This window comes from Chelmon rostratus, chromosome 8, assembly GCF_017976325.1.
Source record: "Chelmon rostratus isolate fCheRos1 chromosome 8, fCheRos1.pri, whole genome shotgun sequence".
Taxonomy (NCBI): Eukaryota; Metazoa; Chordata; class Actinopteri; order Chaetodontiformes; family Chaetodontidae; genus Chelmon; species Chelmon rostratus.
In genome coordinates this window covers 8,329,188-8,347,194 of record NC_055665.1, presented here as the reverse complement: position 1 = coordinate 8,347,194, position 18,007 = coordinate 8,329,188, and the positions used below count along the sequence as shown (strand labels likewise).

Here is an 18,007-nt window from a genome sequence, read left to right as displayed (position 1 = left end):
CCAAAAAAATGTTCTCTATGATTTTAAATGGAAGCAATTATTTAGTATTTTGGCAAGTCATATTTAATGCCAAAAAAAGCATTGGTGTAACAAACACTTCTAAAAACGAAGGCAGCCCTATCGGTGTGCTCTGGGATTGTTAGCGTTTCCTAGGAAAAATATCCGCACTCAGCTAGTTTGGTCTAGTCAAAATGGCGAACCTCGTGTAGGGGTCGAGTGTGACTACCTGTACCATTTTCATCACTTTTAGACAATTCAGTTTCTACCTTCTCAGCTGTCCTGACAACCATGTTCGCAAACATAGCTCTGCGAACTGTTCTGAAATCGTCGGCTGGTATTTTGCGAGAAAGCGGCGCTGTGTGCTCTGCTCTGTCAGCGACACCCTGGGCATGTAGCTCGGCTTTATTAGGAGCGAGAGTCGGCGGTGGTAAGTGTAAGCGACAGGAAGAACCCGAAGCAGTGCGTTAAGAGTGCTTAGAAGATAGCTGGCAAACTCATTTTATTTCCTGGCCGTTTACATCGGCCAACACTGCACGTCTGTCCTTACCTAGCGAGAGCGTCATTGGTTAGCTAGCTTAACAGTAACACGAACAGCAGTGGCCACTGTTGACAGAGCTGCAGTGGTGGAACTGACAATCACAGTATGCTAGGTATACAACATACTAGCTGACGCACACAATATCCATAATTGTGGCCTTTTGTCCACCTGAAGACCAATTTTCTGCCTTTCCCCAACTTTAATTTGCAAACTCGTTCACCAAAATCGTTGGTAAATAACAAATAGACAGTGGATTTGAGAGAGAACTACTACGTCTTAATGACATCCCAGGGAATAAGAGCAGTAAATAAAGTGCGTTTACGATTTAGTGTTGTGTGCGCTATCTTACAAAATTATTTTGCTGTATAGGCTGGAATCCACCAAAATTGGCTCAGAATAAATACTGTGTGTTTGGAGTACTGACAACTACACTTACTTGCCCTTTTTGTTGTGCACCTATCCAAAAGCAGATGTAATATTTGGTCTGCCTAAATTCATATCAGTGAGGATAGACTAAATATCAGTCATACAATTCAATTGAACAGCACCACAAACCAATTCCTCCAATATTGCTATGAAGTTGAATTGAAAGCTGTCATGTGCCTGCACTTGCAGCGAGCTATGCAGCTAGCTAAATGCACTTCAACGCTGAAGACAAGGAGTTGGCCTTTGAGGCTTTTACGGAAAGCAATTGGGAAACTGTGACATAAATTCAATTGTAGTGATTACAAATCAGTAAAAAGAAAAAAGAATTGCTAAAAAAAAATGCTAAAATGTTCTGTCAGTAAGCAGTATGATTGCAAGTATGATTAAGCGTAAACTGATCTCAGAAAAACTAAATTAACACATTACAAATCAATAATTACAAAACAACTATAGTTAATTAAGGTAGATTAAATATTCATAACTTAATAAAACCCATCTCTGCAGCAGGTTTGCAAATTTGTTCAAACTTTGTGAGGTGTTTACGTGTGTGGCCGCTCAATCTGACGCACCATCTCGCTTCATTAAAATCATATCATGCACATTTATTGCAGCATTACCTCCATTTCCCCCTCAAGCCCACTAGAAGGTGAAAACTGGTTTTCACACTTTTGCCGTTCTATTTACTGCTAGCTGTCAGCCACAGAAATACAAAACCTTCATTAACAGTCCCACAATTTGTGTTTTTGGCATGCAGCTTAAAAATGAGAGATTAAGAGTACTGTCGTATAGAAATGGAAATCACTGGAAACGTAACAAGTAAATAGTAGTTTGAAATGAGCTGTGATCTCATCATCTGATATGTGCGCAGTTGTGTATTATCTGGGGTGTGGACAGCCATGTTATCCAGATTATCGTGGTTGTGCTCTTCAAATTATGCATCTTAAACTTGTGGATCTGTTGCATCATCATCCTGTAACTTTCTTCACACAGAACAGAAAAGAAATGTGTCACATGTAGCAATGGAGACAGCATCTTATGAATGCTAAGTAGCACGCTGAAAATAAAAAATTCTGCTGATCACTCAGACTGTACATTGGATCAAAACTGAGTGAGGTTTCTGTCTAAAGAACAATCTTAAAGGCCTCATGAATGTCTTGATCTCTGCTATAAAGAAACCAATTTAAGGGCTAGTACTCTAGTTTGCCACATAGTTTACATTAGAATTTCTTTTGAGAAAGAGTAAAACAATCATTGTCTTTATTCCTACTTACAATGATAGCCCCAAAGATGGCATTCAGTATCATTACAGATTCAGCTCTTTAACAACATGTAAAAAAAACTTCAAGTAGTGGCAGCAGTGTCATCGTTTTTGTTTTGATATCAAGCTGTATTGTCTTTAGAGCTGCAGCAAATAATCAATTAACTGTCAGCTATTAATTAATTAATTCTCAACTATTTTGATAATCAATAAATACATTTGGGTAGCTTTTTAAGAATAAAAGTCAGAATTCTCTGATTTCAGCTTCTTAAATGGAAATATTTTCTGTTTTTTTTCTCTATGACGGCTAACTGAATATCTTTGGGTTGTGGACAAAACACGACATTTGAGAACGTCATCTCGGGCTTTGTGAAACACTGATTGACATTTCACCATTTTCGAGAGATTAATATTCGACTGATGAATTGACGGTGAAATAATTATTAATTTCCCTAACAGTGTTTTATAATTCTCTGCTAATTGCGTCTTTGTGGATCCCTGAGAAAGCCTTGACATACAAACCAACAATGTGAAGTACACAACGTGCATTTTAGTTGAAACTGTGTCACACATGTCTTTATTCATTCCTGTTGTGACTTCGAGATTGTGTGAAGTTTCGGTATACCTCACTCTCAGCTTTGACTGGCAGCCACTGATCCTTTTTGTTGTGTGTCTACAAAATGTCATAATTTCCTTTGTCTTGCAATGTTAGATCACAGCTGTGATAGCTGTGATCCCTTGTCTGTTATTACTTTAGTGTTTCCACCATTCCGTCCACTCACTGCACATTTATAGTTTCTTTTCTTCTCTCTCCTCAGTTGCAGGAAGCTTTGCTGCTCTTCCACCAGTGAGACATTATGCTCGGGCTGCAAAGAAGAAGAGGGAGGGTAATTTATGAGACTGCGTTGTCACTGAAACATTTTTTTTTAGGTTTTGCTTTTCACTCAAACATTTTGTTCATTCCAGGCTCTGAGGGCCAGCTCAGTGATCTCACGCCAACAATGTTGAAGATGCATTATGCAGCTGTACCCCTCGTTCAAACGTAAGCATACATATATACAATACCTTACATGAATGAGTAAAAAATACAATTCATCTTCACAATTCATCATAAATCTGCATTTATTATATTATCATCTAGTCATCTAACACATGTATTTTCTGTTAATAGGACTGATGATGTTGTCAGAAGACTTCTTTCGTTGGAGTTAGCGAGTCACGTGAGTTCTCATGTCCCCACAGATCGCCTTTTATGTTTTATACTGCTTTCTTTCTTTTTTTTCCCCCAGTATTTTTGATGATAATGACTGCATCTCTTGAAATGTACGCTCACTCTCAGGAAGTCATGTACAGGTAGTGTAAAACTCTGTGTTTGTGTCTTCAGAGTGAAAAGCTGCAGCTGAAAATGGAACAGCTGATTGCAAAAGTCCAGAGGGACGAGAACGACCGCAGCTCTGTGCAAGTTCGCGGTGAGTTGATTTCATTGATTGTTTATGTAGTGTTTTCACTGTGATACAACCCTGATTCCAAAAAAGTTAGTTAAATAAGAGTTAAATAAAAACAGAATGCAATCATTTGGAAACAAACTGTGTTTGCCAAGAACAGTTTTACGAAGTGTTCCTGAGCCAATGTCGTAATATCCTGTATATAATCATGTTTCACAAAGTGGTGAACCTCACCCAATCCCTTCTGATGACCGAGCCTTTCCAGGATGCTCCTTTCATACCCAATCATGATGCTATCACCTGTTACCAATCAACCTGTTTACCTGTGGAATGTTCCAAACAGGTGTTTTTGGAACATTCCACTGCTTTCCCAGTCTTTTGGTGCTCCTGTCCCAATTTTTTTAAACATGTTGCTGCATCAAATTCAGAATAAGTTAATTATGTTTGTTTTTGTACTCTTTTCAATTGATTATATGTCAAAAAGGCAGGTTATCACATTCTGTCTTAATTATGTTTTACCCAACTTGTTTTTTTTATCGGGCTTGTACAAAGACAGGATGTATTTTAAATGTATACTCATTCAGTCCCCCTTTTAATGTCTTTTCCTTTAGTGGCTATTTTGACTGCAAAAATCCGAAACTATAAGGAGCATTTGCATAAACATCACAAGGTGAGTGACGGCAATAGACTGCAAGCTCAACAGGGAGGTCTTTTCTTTGGACAGGTTTTAAATTGTATAAAGATCTTAGATGACGCATCATGTCATAGGCCAGCAGACTTGCACCATGAGAACTTTCATGTTTGAATACGTCTCTCCACATTTCCTGTCTGCCTTCCTCTGGTGTGAGGCATGCGTGTGCTACAGGATATCCTGTGTACTCCCCCATATGAAATGAGAACATGCGTAGCACAGTCACAGTCGGAAATTTCCATGTTACATCATGCAATGAACATTTTTGCTAAAATTGACACAGATAGGGAATAGATATTGCATTCTCTGTTGCATTTGTAATTAAATGATCTCCTCACGATCTGATTGGTGTATAAACTGGGCTTCAATTGGTGTCCTCATTTCCTCCCTGTTTGAATCACATTTGTAGTACAGTCTCACTCTTTTATGCTAATTCTTTGCAGGACAAAGCTAACAAGAGGCGGATGCTCATGGCCATTGACCGAAGGAAAAAGCTTTTGAAAAACCTTAGGCTGGTTCACTATGAGACCTTTGAAACAGTCTGCCAGCAGCTGGGGATCACCTACACCTTCCCTCCAGAGTACCATAGGCGGGCCACTCGCCGCTGGCTGGCCAAGAAAGAGTTCTGCATTAAGGTAGCAAACAACTGACCCCATTATTCTGATGTATTATAATGAGTGCTTTTTATTGGCAGTGTTTAATAATGGTGTCAATGGGAGATTTATATCTCAAGACCTTAAACTTCAATGAAACTTTCATTCCACTAGTGACTGAATGATGCATATTGTGTGTGAGAGAGTAACCTAAGCTTTCTGTCAGTTGACATGTACACTCATCTAACTGACTAACATGGTCAAGGTGTGATTCTGTGCCTCCACTGACACTTGTTATCGTCTCTTCTCAGGTCTTCAACGAAGTGCAGAAGCAGAAAAAAGAGCAGATGCTGAACAAGACGAGTTTAGCCTCCACAGATGCCGAGGCAGCCAAGGCAGACAAGTCAGCTGCCACTGTGAGCCTTTAAAAGACAATATATTGTATATTACAACAACTGACTCTAAATGCTTGTCTTAGCCAGCATCTTCACTTTTACACCTTCAGATGTGGTTATGTGGCATGTGAATAAAAAACTTTTTTTTTTTCCCCCTCTTTTTTTCATGAGTTACGTCATACAATTTGCTTTTGCTTTCAAGTTGATGTCAGAATTTAATGGAAATAAAATCTCCAAAAGCTGTGTTCAAATGGAAAATTATTTGCTTTCATGTGTTTAAGATGTATCTGCACAAAACAACTGAGGCAGCCACTGATATCACTTGTGTAAGGTATTACACAAATGGGGAACTTTTGGAAATATTCAGCAGGTAGGCTACACAAAATAGCCAAACTGCTAAATTTTCCACTCTAGGCTACAACTTAAAAGACTCGATACTGAATCTCAAGGCTGAAAAGTACTGCACTGCTCTCTGGGTTGATTGTGTCTGTTGTGTTGCACCATAGGCATTAATGTCAGAACTAGTATTTTTCCATCAGCTGTCAAAGGCAAAACTCCTGTTGTTTAATCATTTATCAATCAATTAATGATTACATAATGGTAAATATTAAGCAGTCACAATATTAGCACTTCTCACTCTTTCTGTACTGTTTTGGCATTTTTCTGCAGGCCTTGAGAACAACATATAAGTTCACAATATGTCAACACTCTTCATTATCTTTAAGAACATCTGGTGACATTACAACATTATTGAGCACTTTGATTGGCTTGAGGTCAAGTGTTAGTGGAGAAAATGCTTTTTAAATAGACATAACACAGGAGTCAGAAACAATACCGTGGACATTAATGCAGTACAATGAGTCCACTGCAATACATGACACATGAGAGAATCTTGACTGGCAGGGTTGAAACAGGTCATTTTTTGAGGCTTTACATGTGGAGTTGTAGAATTATCTTGCAATGTGTCTCTTTATTTTGTCCAAATACCAAAAGGTTCTTACTGCAGTGTCCATTTAAACAGCACCACAAACTGTGAACCCAGTAATAAAACACATAGACTTAATTTAATTTGATGTTCAGTATGTTAGATAAAACATATAAGCATCAATGCTTTCTAAATGCTCTGTATGTATAGGCTCCATCATCTTGTGAATTTACATTAATTTTAGTTATTTCACATCTGGTTTTTAGAAACAAAAAGCCCTGTGTGAATATAGCAGAGACATTAAAAAGAACATTTTAATTCCCCCAGGCAGTAAATGCATCCCTTATTTTAATAACTGCTTTGGTGACATATTGTTTGATTGGAAGTTGTGTGAAACTGTGTGACAAAAGGGACGATGATGAATTTGTGGGTGTTTTATGAAAGCACGGTCTAAAAGATTCTGACAACTCCGTTAATTCTGTACTGATCTGATGTGAGATTGGGGAACGATTTCAATCGACGCCTTCACCTCCTAACACGCTGATCTGCAGCTGTTTGAGATTAAACCCACTATCAGCCTCAAAGTTAAGTGGCAGTTCGTGTTAATGGTCTGTGTTTGTCAGCGAATAGCCACAGATCTTTGTCATCCTCAGAAACTGCAGTGTGTCGGCAAACCAGTATTTCACAGCTCGAGCTCGTCACAGCTTCCTGTGTGGTGTGCAGCTTGTCAGTTTGATCAGGAGTGCACACTGACTGACTCTTCTGGTAAGTGACACCGTTTTTTCCTCCCGCAGTAGATTAGCTTAAGAATTCACTACTAATTTAGTTGCTCAGACACCATATTTTAAAATCATTCTTATTTTGGACTTTTAGAAGTTGTGCATTCACAGTAAACTCTTATTAATGACATTGATACAAGATAACATGCTCTCTTGTACTTCAGGCTAAGTAATACCTTCATATTCATTTTAAAGCTGTTTGTATTTGAGACTATTGACTGCACATAGTAAAAAGCCCTAAAGGGCAATATAGCATACTTTAAATAGCTGCTTACATTGTTTCCAAGTCAAGTCCGTCAACTTTAAAACATGAGGACACAAACAACAACAACCAAACTGTTTCTGTGCAACGTTAACAGATAGGAAGCTGAATCCTTTTGTTGAGACGGGCTTGCTTTAAATTACTTTCGATTAAGAACCATTAGTGTGAAGAACCTGATTAGTGCATAAATCACAAAAACTCTCAAAGCCAACAAACTAATGTCTCATTCTGTATTAATAAAGAAGTCCATGAGAGGTTTGTTGATATGTGTCATGCTTTGGAGGGAGATTCGTGAATGCTGATTGAGCTGTATGAATAACACTTGCTTGTGTTTTAAAGTTTTTCTCCAGTGGAGATCTGGATAATATCGCTACTTACCTCTGAATGATATTACGAAAGTCAAACTATGACATTTCTTACTCAGGAAATGAATAACATCACATATAAGTACAGGTGACAAAATGTAAAAACAAGTGTGGTACATGGAAAGATTGATTTAGGTCTTCTTCCTGCAGCTCTGTTTTGCACTTTGCTCTATTCCAGTGCTAACAGCTGAATGTGTTCTTAACTAGGCTGCTACATCAAAAACAACCAGATCCAGTAATCCAAAATGTCGAATCCAGTGGTCACTCATCAGCCAGGTGCAGGTGGCTATGGGACAAATGTTCAAACAGGAGAGTGGAGCACCGGCTTGTGCTCCTGTTGCAGTGACTTCTTTGTCTGTGAGTACCATTGAATTTAACATTATCTAGTTTTTGTCCATACACCGAAAACACACTCAGGCACACTTTCATGTTTTGTTCTCTTTAAAAAAGTTCACATTGAAATACACTTCTGTTGTGCAGGTGCTCTTGGCTGCATCTGCCCTGTTGCACTGAGCTGTTACACAGCAAGTAAATATGGAGAAAACTGCTGCTTGGGTTGTTTGCCAGGAGGCATAACAGCCATAAGGACTCACATGAGACTGACGTATGGTATTCAGGTAAGATGCTGAAATGCTTCTTGCACATTGCAAATTCATCAGAGGACCCTTGCACATACAGGAACCTGTTTTCAATAACTTGGCTCTTATGAAACAGAGATTTCATAAACATAGGAAATGCTGGGTGTTCCCTGCAATTGAGAAACCACAACTGCTGCACATTTCCCCACAGGGGGTTGGTGTTCCATGTTGTGATTTTGTTGCAATCTTTTAACTGCAGGGAACAATAATCAATGATGCCTTGATGACCTTTTTCTGCGGACTTTGTGAGACATGCAGGATGGCAAGAGAAGTCCGTATCAGGAATGGAGACATTTCACCATAACAAGACACAAAGGATTCATACAGGATTTTTTCTGTTTGTTGATGTTCAGCTATTACGGAAGTAATTTGTTTATTGTTGTAGCAGTCCTAGCTTTCATGTAGACAACAAAGAAAGACCAACTTATGAATTATGCTATTCAGTGTATTGATTATAATTGCACCTGTTGCCTTATATCTAAGTTTGTGCCAAAGTGCTAGTATTGATTTGCATTATTGTAAATAAATTACATTTTCAAAAAAAAAAACAAATGTGGTCCTTTAATGTTAATTGTAGGACATTACATTGCAACTGAAAATATGATGATCCACATGGAGCTCTGACAACAACATGTGTCATACATGCATTATTTTGGTCTATATACACCTTTTCTGTTGATTTCCAGACTTTTTAACTTGTCACCCCTGAAAATAATGTGTGGACTTGAGAGACCCTGGCACAGGTCTGAGTGCGGACATAGGGTCTGAGCATTTCAGCTAAAGACTACTTTCCTTATCCTTTTTCTTTTCTTTTTTCTTTGCATTTTTAATTATTTGTAGAGGTAAAAGTATTTCACATGAATTTGTTTGCGTTGTAACCTCTAGGATGATTGTGGTAAAATTGTAAGTTTCACATCCGCCTGACCCTTTCCCCGCACGTTCCAACGTAGAGCATCCTGATTGGCTGTTTGCTTCGTGGCCTGGCAACCAGAAGGGGCTTTGCCAAACAGACAGACTACCGTATCGGCAAGCGTCCGAGTTAGCAACATCCGCTAGCTACCTACGTTTTCTGCAGGTATCCAGCCGTCCAAATACCAACATGTCTTCAAGAACTTTGCCCCTGCTATTCATCAACCTCGGCGGGGAAATGCTGTACATCCTGGACCAGCGGCTCCGAGCTCAGAATATCCCCGCTGACAAAGCTAAGAAAGGTAGCTAGCTTAGCAGCTATCCAGATAACAACACAAATGTCACTCTGCCGTGAAACGGTCACGTTACACAGCGACAGCTGTGTCGTTTAGTGGTTTGGGATACATTTATTATTTATAGACATAAGTTTAGGTGATTCATAGAAGGTCAATATAAAGACAAGTCAAGAGATTACATGAATGAATCAGCTGGTTGTTTTTTGTAAGTTGAAAGCACATTTTTTGATAAAATCACATTAGTTTCTTTTGCATGGGGCAATGTAATGCTAATAAGGAGCCCAGAGCAAATTCCAGTTTTTCATTCCCGATGCTCCATCGTCATTAAATGGAAAACTGCTCTAACAGGGGCTATAAAAGATATCCTGACTGCTGCGAAATGACATCAGATGATAATGTGCTTTGGCGATATTGTTGTGACATTCATGCATGTAAAGCAGATTTGAATTTAATACATAGACACTCAGTTTAACATATTTTAACATTTTGCATACAACGACATTGATCAAGTCTTAATCAACAATCTCCTTTTAATTCATAAAGTTTCCACAATAGCTGGCTGGATAGACGAGGACAGAAGGAGAGGTATTGTTACAGAGCTTTAGTACTATCATGCACATGCATTAGTAGCTCTTCCCTCTGCTTTGGCTTAGACTGAAACAACACGCTTAATACACAATAGGCTTTGATAAATAAGAGAATAACAGCTGAGACCTCAAATGCACACACATGCAATGTTCTGCGGTTGTCTCTCCATCCAGGTACATCATGTAAGTTCTTCTGTCAGTCACATGCTCAGGTCCTGGTCACAAACTGTATTGGTTATCAGAGCCTTAATTGTATAGTCATGTTAAAAATGAGGGGTGTTGTTTGAAGAACGTGTCTCTTATCTGCATGTATCAATTCACTGTTCCTGCTCTCAGAGCACTATTTAATTTTTTACAGCTTCTTTTTTTTGTAGTTTAACTTTTGCTTCCTTATGGGTAAGTAGCAGAACATACTGCCTAGCCTCACTGTGTTAAGCAAGTTATCCAAGGAGGGTTGAATCAAGGACAACTGGACAAGGTTGTTGAAACCTGAAAATATCCAAGGGGCTTCTTCAGTTCTGACTAGCTGGTGGGGAGTCCCAGGTGTTTCATCGCAGTGGGGTAGTTATCAGCGTTGTTGAATCCACTTGGGGAGTCCATACGTGCATGGAATGCCTTCTCCAGGATACAAGGGATGATATTGTTCATGATTGATGGTTTTCTCCTGTTGCTGCAACACACAAAGACAAACTGTGCCAGCTGAAAGACTGAACACCCATACACACAAAAAAGCAACCTTGTGTATGCAGTCCAATGCAGCGAGGAATGCACAAAGTGTATCAGAGAAACTGAAGAACCATGAAATGCATGGCTCAACACGAAAGGGCTAACTCCTCAGGTCAAGACTCAGCAGTTCACCTCCACATGAAAGATGAGGTCATTTGAGGAAAACAACATACATATTTTGGACTGTAGGGACAGATGGTTTGAAAGAAGACTGAAGAAGGCCATTTAAGTAAAAATAGAGAAAGCCATTCCTTAACATAGGAATAGAGGAATAGTTTATGACTTATCCCCACCTTTAATACTGTCCTTTCGTCCCTTCCCAGCTGATTTAAAAACTTTTCAGAGTTGGCCTCATGTGACCTTAACAACTGGTGTTCACACAACCAGCCACACCCAAGTTGTTTCAAGAACCGTTAGAACGACCCCATAGGGATTAAATGCCTGGGACTCCCCATCAGCCAGTTAGAAGTGAAGAAGCACCTTGGATGAGAGGCGAAATGTTTTCAAGCTTCTACAACCGAGTCCAGGTGCCCTCGATTCAACCCTCCTTGGATAGCTTTGACCTGGATGACTGAGATTCTTCTCTGACACGCCAGGCAAGTTCATTTGCCTCACCCTTGACTCAGTAAAAAGCTTGTAAAATACTTTAATGGTTTGACAGTCATAACAGTGATTATGATCGCTTCCACCAATCACAGCAGTGTCTGGTGGAAGTAATTATAGCAAATAAAAAGATTGTCATGGTAGTTCAAGCACAAAAATATCTTACCTGGCTATCGTCCTGCTACTAAGTAGGACATATGCTGACAAATTTCCATGCTGCTGCTTTATTGGGGCTGTTGGGTTAGGCTTTGGAGGAAATGGTTTTGGCTGACGTATAGTATAGAATGCTCATCTGCCTGCTTCTGAGCCTACAGTGTGGAAAATACACTTGTCTAACCTAAGTTAACTCTTTGTCGACTTTTCTCTGTACTGTTTGCCTGACTAGTTATGAATGACATCATCACCACCATGTTCAACAAAAAGTTCCTAGAAGAGCTTTTCAAGCCACAGGAGCTTTACTCCAAAAAGGCCCTACGGACTGTGTTCGACAGGCTCGCCCATGCCTCTATAATGAGGCTTAATCAAGCTAGCATGGACAAGGTAAGTCATCGTGTACACAGATGTAGCCCCCAGGTATAGCTGTGTTGTATCCTGCACATGTCAAATTGTTCTGTCTCCTTTTGATTCTAAGTTATGCACATGTTAATCATAAATCACATAAGAGTCAAGCATGCTTCAGCTCTGCACATCAGTCAATGCTTTATTGTCATATAACAAGTGTGTAGAAATTGGATCATGTCTTCTTGTTGCCTTGGAGCATACCGTACAACAGTAATTCACATGATTGATGTGATTCACCTTATACTGTATGCTGCTGTATGGGACTCCCTCTGCTGTTTGTCAGACAACAACACCATTCATTTCAATTTGACGGGTGAGTCAGTGAAGTCAGTGAAGAATGCATGTGTGTCATTCCTCACAGCTCTATGACTTGATGACGATGGCTTTCAAGTACCAGGTGCTTCTCTGTCCCCGACCTAAGGACATCCTCCTCGTCTCCTTCAACCACATGGATGCAATCAAAGACTTTGTGAAAGACACCCCCGCCATTCTCAGCCAGGTTGACGAGACGTACCAACAGCTCATAGAGGTATGACGTGTGTGACTACACTCTCGTCACATTGGTTATGTGTGGCTAGTGACATTACGTGGCTTGTTGGGATTTTCTACGGTGTGCATTGAACAACAGTGAACAAAAGAGAAAGGGAAACAACTTCAAATGGAAATATAGTAATTTTTTTTGTTGTCATTTTATTTTAGTTATACATAGTCTGCTGTGGAGTATAGAACTGAATTTATCACAACCGATGATCCATTGTGAGAAGAGAAGAAGAGGAAACACTTGTCACTGTTAGACGTGTCATAGTCTTATGACCAAGAATAGTATGAAGGTAGATATATCTGACCAATCGAAGCAAGGGAAAACCAGCCAGTTCAACTCCATACTGACTCAAACACAAGCATGTAATAGATGCAGTTTAAGAGGCAGTGACTTATTTGAAACAAGAGGATAAACATAAGCAGTGTTTCAAGTCAGTATGCAAAGTGGATTGTAAACCGTTTGGATTACAATCACACATTGAGCTACAGTATCACTGGACATGAAATATTAAGTGTTAGCAATTTTCTCATTGCTTGTTATTATATGATACCTTGAATTTTGTATCAAATTTATTTATTTATTTTTTTAGATGTATACACCATTGTCTAGTGGTGACTTCCAGCTCATTAGACAAACTCTCCTTATTTTCTTCCAAGACATGCATATCAGAGTAAGTCCATAATTTTTGTCAAATTTGTATCATGTGAAGAGAATTAAATGGTTAATAATATCTTTTGATTTGTGCCCCTTACAAGCCTGTCTCTATGTTTTCTTCTATGCCAGGTGTCTATTTTCCTCAAGGACAAAGTGCAGAACTCCAACGGCCGCTTTGTGCTTCCCACTAGTGGTCCTGTGCCTTATGGAACGCAGGTCCCTGGCTTGATAAGGTGCCATGGTATACGGCAGTGTTCACCAAACAGTTTTCACTCTAAAGAATGATGGAGATAACTGAGTTTGAGATTAAAGTGGCTTGAATAGTAAAATTTACTTTTGGTCCTTCAGTAATCTTTGACGTCTACCTTTTTCTCTTTTATATGTTTGCTGGTCTCACCCAAACGCTGTAATCTTAAGTTAAGTAGGCCTATCTGTAGCTAATTGCATTACAGAGGTTTTCTTGTACAAGCATTTACATTCTAATTTTAGATTTTGCGTCGTATGTTTAGCTTGGATCAAATTACTAAAGGAGCGTATGTGCACAGTGAAACATTTAATACATGAAGGAAGCAAGAGCTCACATGTAGAGCATCTGAGCTTCAACAGAGTTCAAGTATTTAAAGCAACAGAGGTCTTAAAGGTCTAAAAATAGGGAATTGCTTTGCTTGCTTTTTCCTGCTTTTATCACAGGCAAATGAAATTCACAGGACCCTTTCTATGCACAGCATAGGGTAGAAAGTGTATGCACAGCATAGAAAGGGTACAGGGTATTGAAAGCATGCTTGTTTGTAATGTTTCATTTTTTTTATTTGGTCATTCCAGGATGTTTAGCTGTACTGGTGAAGAGCTGACCAGGCTGCAGTTCAACAATGGTGGAAACTATTCTGCTGCTCTGCGGGAGGGGTCCTTCGAGATATTTGGAGACAGAGTCACCAAACTAGGCACAAACATGTAAGATGCTGCAAAGTACAAAAGATGTCCATGAACATGGCTTGGTGGTACTGCATTCATGCAGTGGCAGTGGGCTGATTTTGCCTTTCTGTTATCCAGGTCATGAGTTATTTAGAAGTACTAAGTCAAAGTCAACTGAGCTTCTTGTTGTAGTCTCATCCAAGAGCTTTGATGAGTTCTGACTGTTGGCAAGACCTAAACATGTAAAGTTGTGTCATTTGATGTCACATGATTAAAAAAAAAAAGTTGTTTGTCCATTTCTCTTGGAAAACACGACATTTTGTATCTACTTTTCTTTTTTGAGGGTTGTCATGATGCATGTCATTGAAGGCCTGTAACTGCTGTATACATGTTGCATTCACCCCGACCGTGACACAGAAGGAATCACCTGGAAGGGTGTCTTAGTCTTCTATTTTATGTTTCTTTCTTTTATCGCAGAAAAAGTAACTGCTGTCTAACAAATTTTCTTGTATTTCTGAGTTGCTTTTTTTCTAGTTCTGAATTGCCCCGTGGACCAGATCAAACTGTCGGTTGTTCCCCACCCTTGCCATAGAGGATTAAATGCCTGTTACTAAAAAATAATGTCTACTAGAAGTCAGTTAGTCATTTACTAACTATCATTGCATTTACTTTATGCAATGATAGTGTGTCAGTGTGTTTGCAAAGAACCATACACTGTAATGAAATATTTATAATGTCTTCTGCAGGTAATCTTTGTCACTATGTTGCACGGTCATAAGTGTTAATTCTCACTTTTTCATCTCGTCATTTAGGTACAGTGTCAGCCGCCCAGTGGAAACCCACATGTCAGGAACATCTAAGAATTCTGCTCAGCACACAAAGGTGAAACAGCTTTACTGTTAGCACTGCAAACATGAATGATTTAATTAATACACGAAACTTTCATGAACTTCATGCACTCACGCTAAGTGTTGAAGACTCTTTACGGTGTCCACAGTGAGTACCATGTACAGGAATGTGGTGACATGACCCTGGTCCAGAGCCATGTTCTACTTCCTGGTACTACATCATCAGTAGCAGGATCTTAGAAACAACAGGTACAGCAACGATATGCAAAAGTAAACAACCCATTGTATGTCAACAGGTCAACACTGCTCCCAACCCTCTAGCCAAAGAGGAGCTGAATCTGCTGGCCAAGTTAATGGGAGGGTTAGAAGTTCAGAAACCAGGAAATGCAGACAGCGGCTTCCGAGTCAACCTCTTTGCCACAGATGAGGAAGAAGAGTGAGTCCCCTTTTTTTGTTTGTGCACTGTCAGTGTGTCTCAGTGTGTCTATTTCACTTGTGATTACTCAAAACTAACATCGTGGCTCTCTTTATTGCAGAGAGGCATTAATGTCAAGACCAGATGAGCTTTCATATGGAGTCATAAAAATCCAAGCAACAAAGGTAAATTTCCATTATCTGTCCTCACAAAGTGTTTCTTTCACTAGGAAAGAATTGGATGTCCAGTATTTGTATAATGAAAATCTAAAATTTGCTACACATTTAGTGGCAAAAACCGTAAGCTGCTCCAAACACAAGATATGTTTTAGCCTGACTGTTGTCATGTAGACTTCAGGATGCACACGCAACTGATCCCAAACGAGGTGTATTGATTACAAGATTTCTCTAATTGTAGAGATCTGCAATAGGTACGAATGAATGTGACTGTGGGCAAAAACTCGTAAGAAGTCACTTACACCTGGTTTGCTTACATCCGACAAGGCACCAAATGCTTGTCCCCATCTTCACCCTCTTTGTAGCCATGACGTTTGTTTTGTTTCGGATTGTCCACTTTTCAGAACCCCCTTTTTCCTCTGGCACTCCATCGAATACTGCTCTCCTTCCATCTCAGACTCGTCTCCGAACACATCTTGTTTTTGGTTTTGATGAAATCAAACATGTTTAAAAAGTGACATAGCATGTGAGACTTCACAGCTTGGTCAGGGCCTGTCTCAGAACCACTCGAACTAGGAGCACCTTGGTGGCCAAATGTTTACAGCCTCATAATTGCAAACATAACCGGTTCGGCTCCAGCCTGTGACCTTTAGTGCTTGTCATACAACTCTCTCTGCCCCATTTCTTGTCTGCCTCTCTACTGTCACAGTCTTGAGAAATGTGGCTTGGACTTGCAAATCATAGCAAAAATCTTGTAGTCTGCTCTGACCCGACCTGTCACAACTAGTAGGCTGTCTTTTACCCTTAAGGAACCCCCAAGATTGGACTCCAAATTCTGCTTATCTCAGTGATAGGCTTAAGGTTATATAGTCAGTGATCAGAGATGTGAGGCTTTGCCAGTCTAATAGGATTTTCTGTAATGAGGTCTTAGTCACTGTGATAATCACTCTGGTACTGTGATTGGTGGATAACATTGTCTTTCAGGACCAGCAGTCCAATGCAGAGCTGGCAAAGATCATGGGAGAGTTTACAGAGTCTGGAGATCAATCTCCCAGTGCCAGCAGCAAAGGAGACGACCTTCTGGCCATGATGGACGGCCTGTGACATGGTCATCCTGAGAGAAATGCCCCGAAGGGTGGAGCACAATGCATCGTCAACAGTCTGGTCTCCCGTAGACCAGTCTGCTGTCTGTACTTGCAAACACAGTGCAGTGACCTCAAATGCAGCCAGAAAACCTTCTTCTTTGGGTGCTTTTAAAATGCAGATGTGAGCAGGTATTTCCATTTGTTGTCAAATGACGTACTGCAGATTTGCATAGTTAACAAATAAGAACGTGTTGAGTCAAGCTTTAAGCTGCAGTACACTGTAATAGTATGTTTGCTGTAAACTGAAAACAGTTTCAGTCCATCAGAACATACAGTAGGCCTATATCAGTATGTTGAACATGTGTATGTGGTAAAAGCAAAATCTCCATTTGTTTAATGTCAGGATGTTGCATTTTTCAAGCCAAACTCGCTGTAGTACAAAATACACATTCCTTTAATTTCACACAGTCTCATTTAGCTTAAATGATAATAATACATCACAGTTTTAGCCCATATTTCCATGTTAGTTTATTGCACAGTAAAAAGAGGGAGTTGAACTTCCTTTGTATTCTAATGAACAAATGATTAAGTGGTATCGTGGGGGAGTTGAAAGAAACCCAAGTGCTCTTTCTAATAATTCAGATTCCATCAAATCTGTATTTTGGTAAGAAATATGTGCATCTTGCATCACACTGTTCTACCTTAAAACCAAATGAGGAGTAGACATTTTTCACTATCCTGTGATGTCACCATTGTCGAGCTTGGGCCCAGAAATGTGCTCACTGATGTGATGATGTGATTATAATGTAGAGTAATGCAATATAAGTAATTGTCTAATATGTAAATATGTTTCTCGCATACTTAATTTATTTGAATATATTATTTTTTGTGTATAGGGACGTGCATATTGCTGCAATTGTTGAATATCCAATGTAGAATTTTTAATAAATAGTTGGGGAAAAAATGTTTTTACACATATTATTGTATGAACTGTATCAACGGCTTGCCTACTGATGCAATAATGTGTTAATAATGGCATGAACCTTGTAACAGCCTGTTGTAGTTGAAAAGATGTAACAGAAGGGGGAGCTGTCTGACCTTTCTAAACATTATGTACTCTGTGTGTGGTCTGCCCAAACTGACTACCACACATTGCTACACTGCATTTCATTATGCTGTCATGCTGTCTTTCACAAAAATGCACCAAATGGTTTTAAGCGTCCCATAAGCCCAAAGTTTTTTCCACTAACTCACTTACTTGAAATGTAAAAACAAATGTGTTATTCTGTTTATTCTCATATATTTAACCACCAAAACAGATCATTAAAAGCAATATGCTTGAATGTAATTCACAATTAGACTGCTGTCCTCCAGCACAG

At 39.4% G+C, this 18,007-nt stretch overlaps 3 protein-coding genes across 3 annotated transcripts; all 3 read left to right on the top strand.

Moving 5' to 3' along the window:
• The first annotated feature begins 190 nt into the window (after nt 1–190).
• mrps15 (mitochondrial ribosomal protein S15) lies at nt 191–5,497 on the top strand. The gene is made up of 8 exons (XM_041942855.1): nt 191–427; nt 3,041–3,109; nt 3,189–3,264; nt 3,394–3,442; nt 3,607–3,691; nt 4,279–4,337; nt 4,802–4,993; nt 5,263–5,497. The coding sequence occupies exons 1-8, from the start codon at nt 289–291 to the stop codon at nt 5,377–5,379; spliced, it is 786 nt and encodes a 261-aa protein (XP_041798789.1). The 5' UTR covers nt 191–288; the 3' UTR covers nt 5,380–5,497.
• Nucleotides 5,498–6,881: 1,384 nt separating this feature from the next.
• On the top strand, nt 6,882–8,853 carry LOC121610842 (cornifelin homolog). The gene is made up of 4 exons (XM_041943141.1): nt 6,882–7,036; nt 7,885–8,034; nt 8,158–8,294; nt 8,515–8,853. The coding sequence occupies exons 2-4, from the start codon at nt 7,923–7,925 to the stop codon at nt 8,617–8,619; spliced, it is 354 nt and encodes a 117-aa protein (XP_041799075.1). The 5' UTR covers nt 6,882–7,036; nt 7,885–7,922; the 3' UTR covers nt 8,620–8,853.
• Nucleotides 8,854–9,331: 478 nt separating this feature from the next.
• Nucleotides 9,332–17,572, top strand: oscp1b (organic solute carrier partner 1b). The gene is made up of 10 exons (XM_041942876.1): nt 9,332–9,526; nt 11,822–11,976; nt 12,359–12,526; nt 13,128–13,208; nt 13,322–13,425; nt 14,015–14,143; nt 14,917–14,986; nt 15,249–15,388; nt 15,489–15,552; nt 16,528–17,572. The coding sequence occupies exons 1-10, from the start codon at nt 9,415–9,417 to the stop codon at nt 16,645–16,647; spliced, it is 1,143 nt and encodes a 380-aa protein (XP_041798810.1). The 5' UTR covers nt 9,332–9,414; the 3' UTR covers nt 16,648–17,572.
• The last annotated feature ends 435 nt before the right edge of the window (nt 17,573–18,007 follow it).

Excerpts from the sequence above, each read along its gene's own strand:
- LOC121610842 (XM_041943141.1), top strand. The coding sequence starts at position 7,923 with ATGTCGAATCCAGTGGTCACTCATCAGCCAGGTGCAGGTGGCTATGGG. Across the intron at positions 8,035-8,157 it reads TTGCAGTGACTTCTTTGTCT|GTGCTCTTGGCTGCATCTGC; the intron begins GTGAGTACCATT and ends TCTGTTGTGCAG. Across the intron at positions 8,295-8,514 it reads GACTGACGTATGGTATTCAG|GGAACAATAATCAATGATGC; the intron begins GTAAGATGCTGA and ends TTTTAACTGCAG.
- oscp1b (XM_041942876.1), top strand. The coding sequence starts at position 9,415 with ATGTCTTCAAGAACTTTGCCCCTGCTATTCATCAACCTCGGCGGGGAA. Across the intron at positions 13,209-13,321 it reads TCCAAGACATGCATATCAGA|GTGTCTATTTTCCTCAAGGA; the intron begins GTAAGTCCATAA and ends CTTCTATGCCAG. Across the intron at positions 14,987-15,248 it reads ATTCTGCTCAGCACACAAAG|GTCAACACTGCTCCCAACCC; the intron begins GTGAAACAGCTT and ends GTATGTCAACAG.
- mrps15 (XM_041942855.1), top strand. The coding sequence starts at position 289 with ATGTTCGCAAACATAGCTCTGCGAACTGTTCTGAAATCGTCGGCTGGT. Across the intron at positions 428-3,040 it reads AGGAGCGAGAGTCGGCGGTG|TTGCAGGAAGCTTTGCTGCT; the intron begins GTAAGTGTAAGC and ends CTCTCTCCTCAG. Across the intron at positions 4,994-5,262 it reads AGAAAGAGTTCTGCATTAAG|GTCTTCAACGAAGTGCAGAA; the intron begins GTAGCAAACAAC and ends GTCTCTTCTCAG.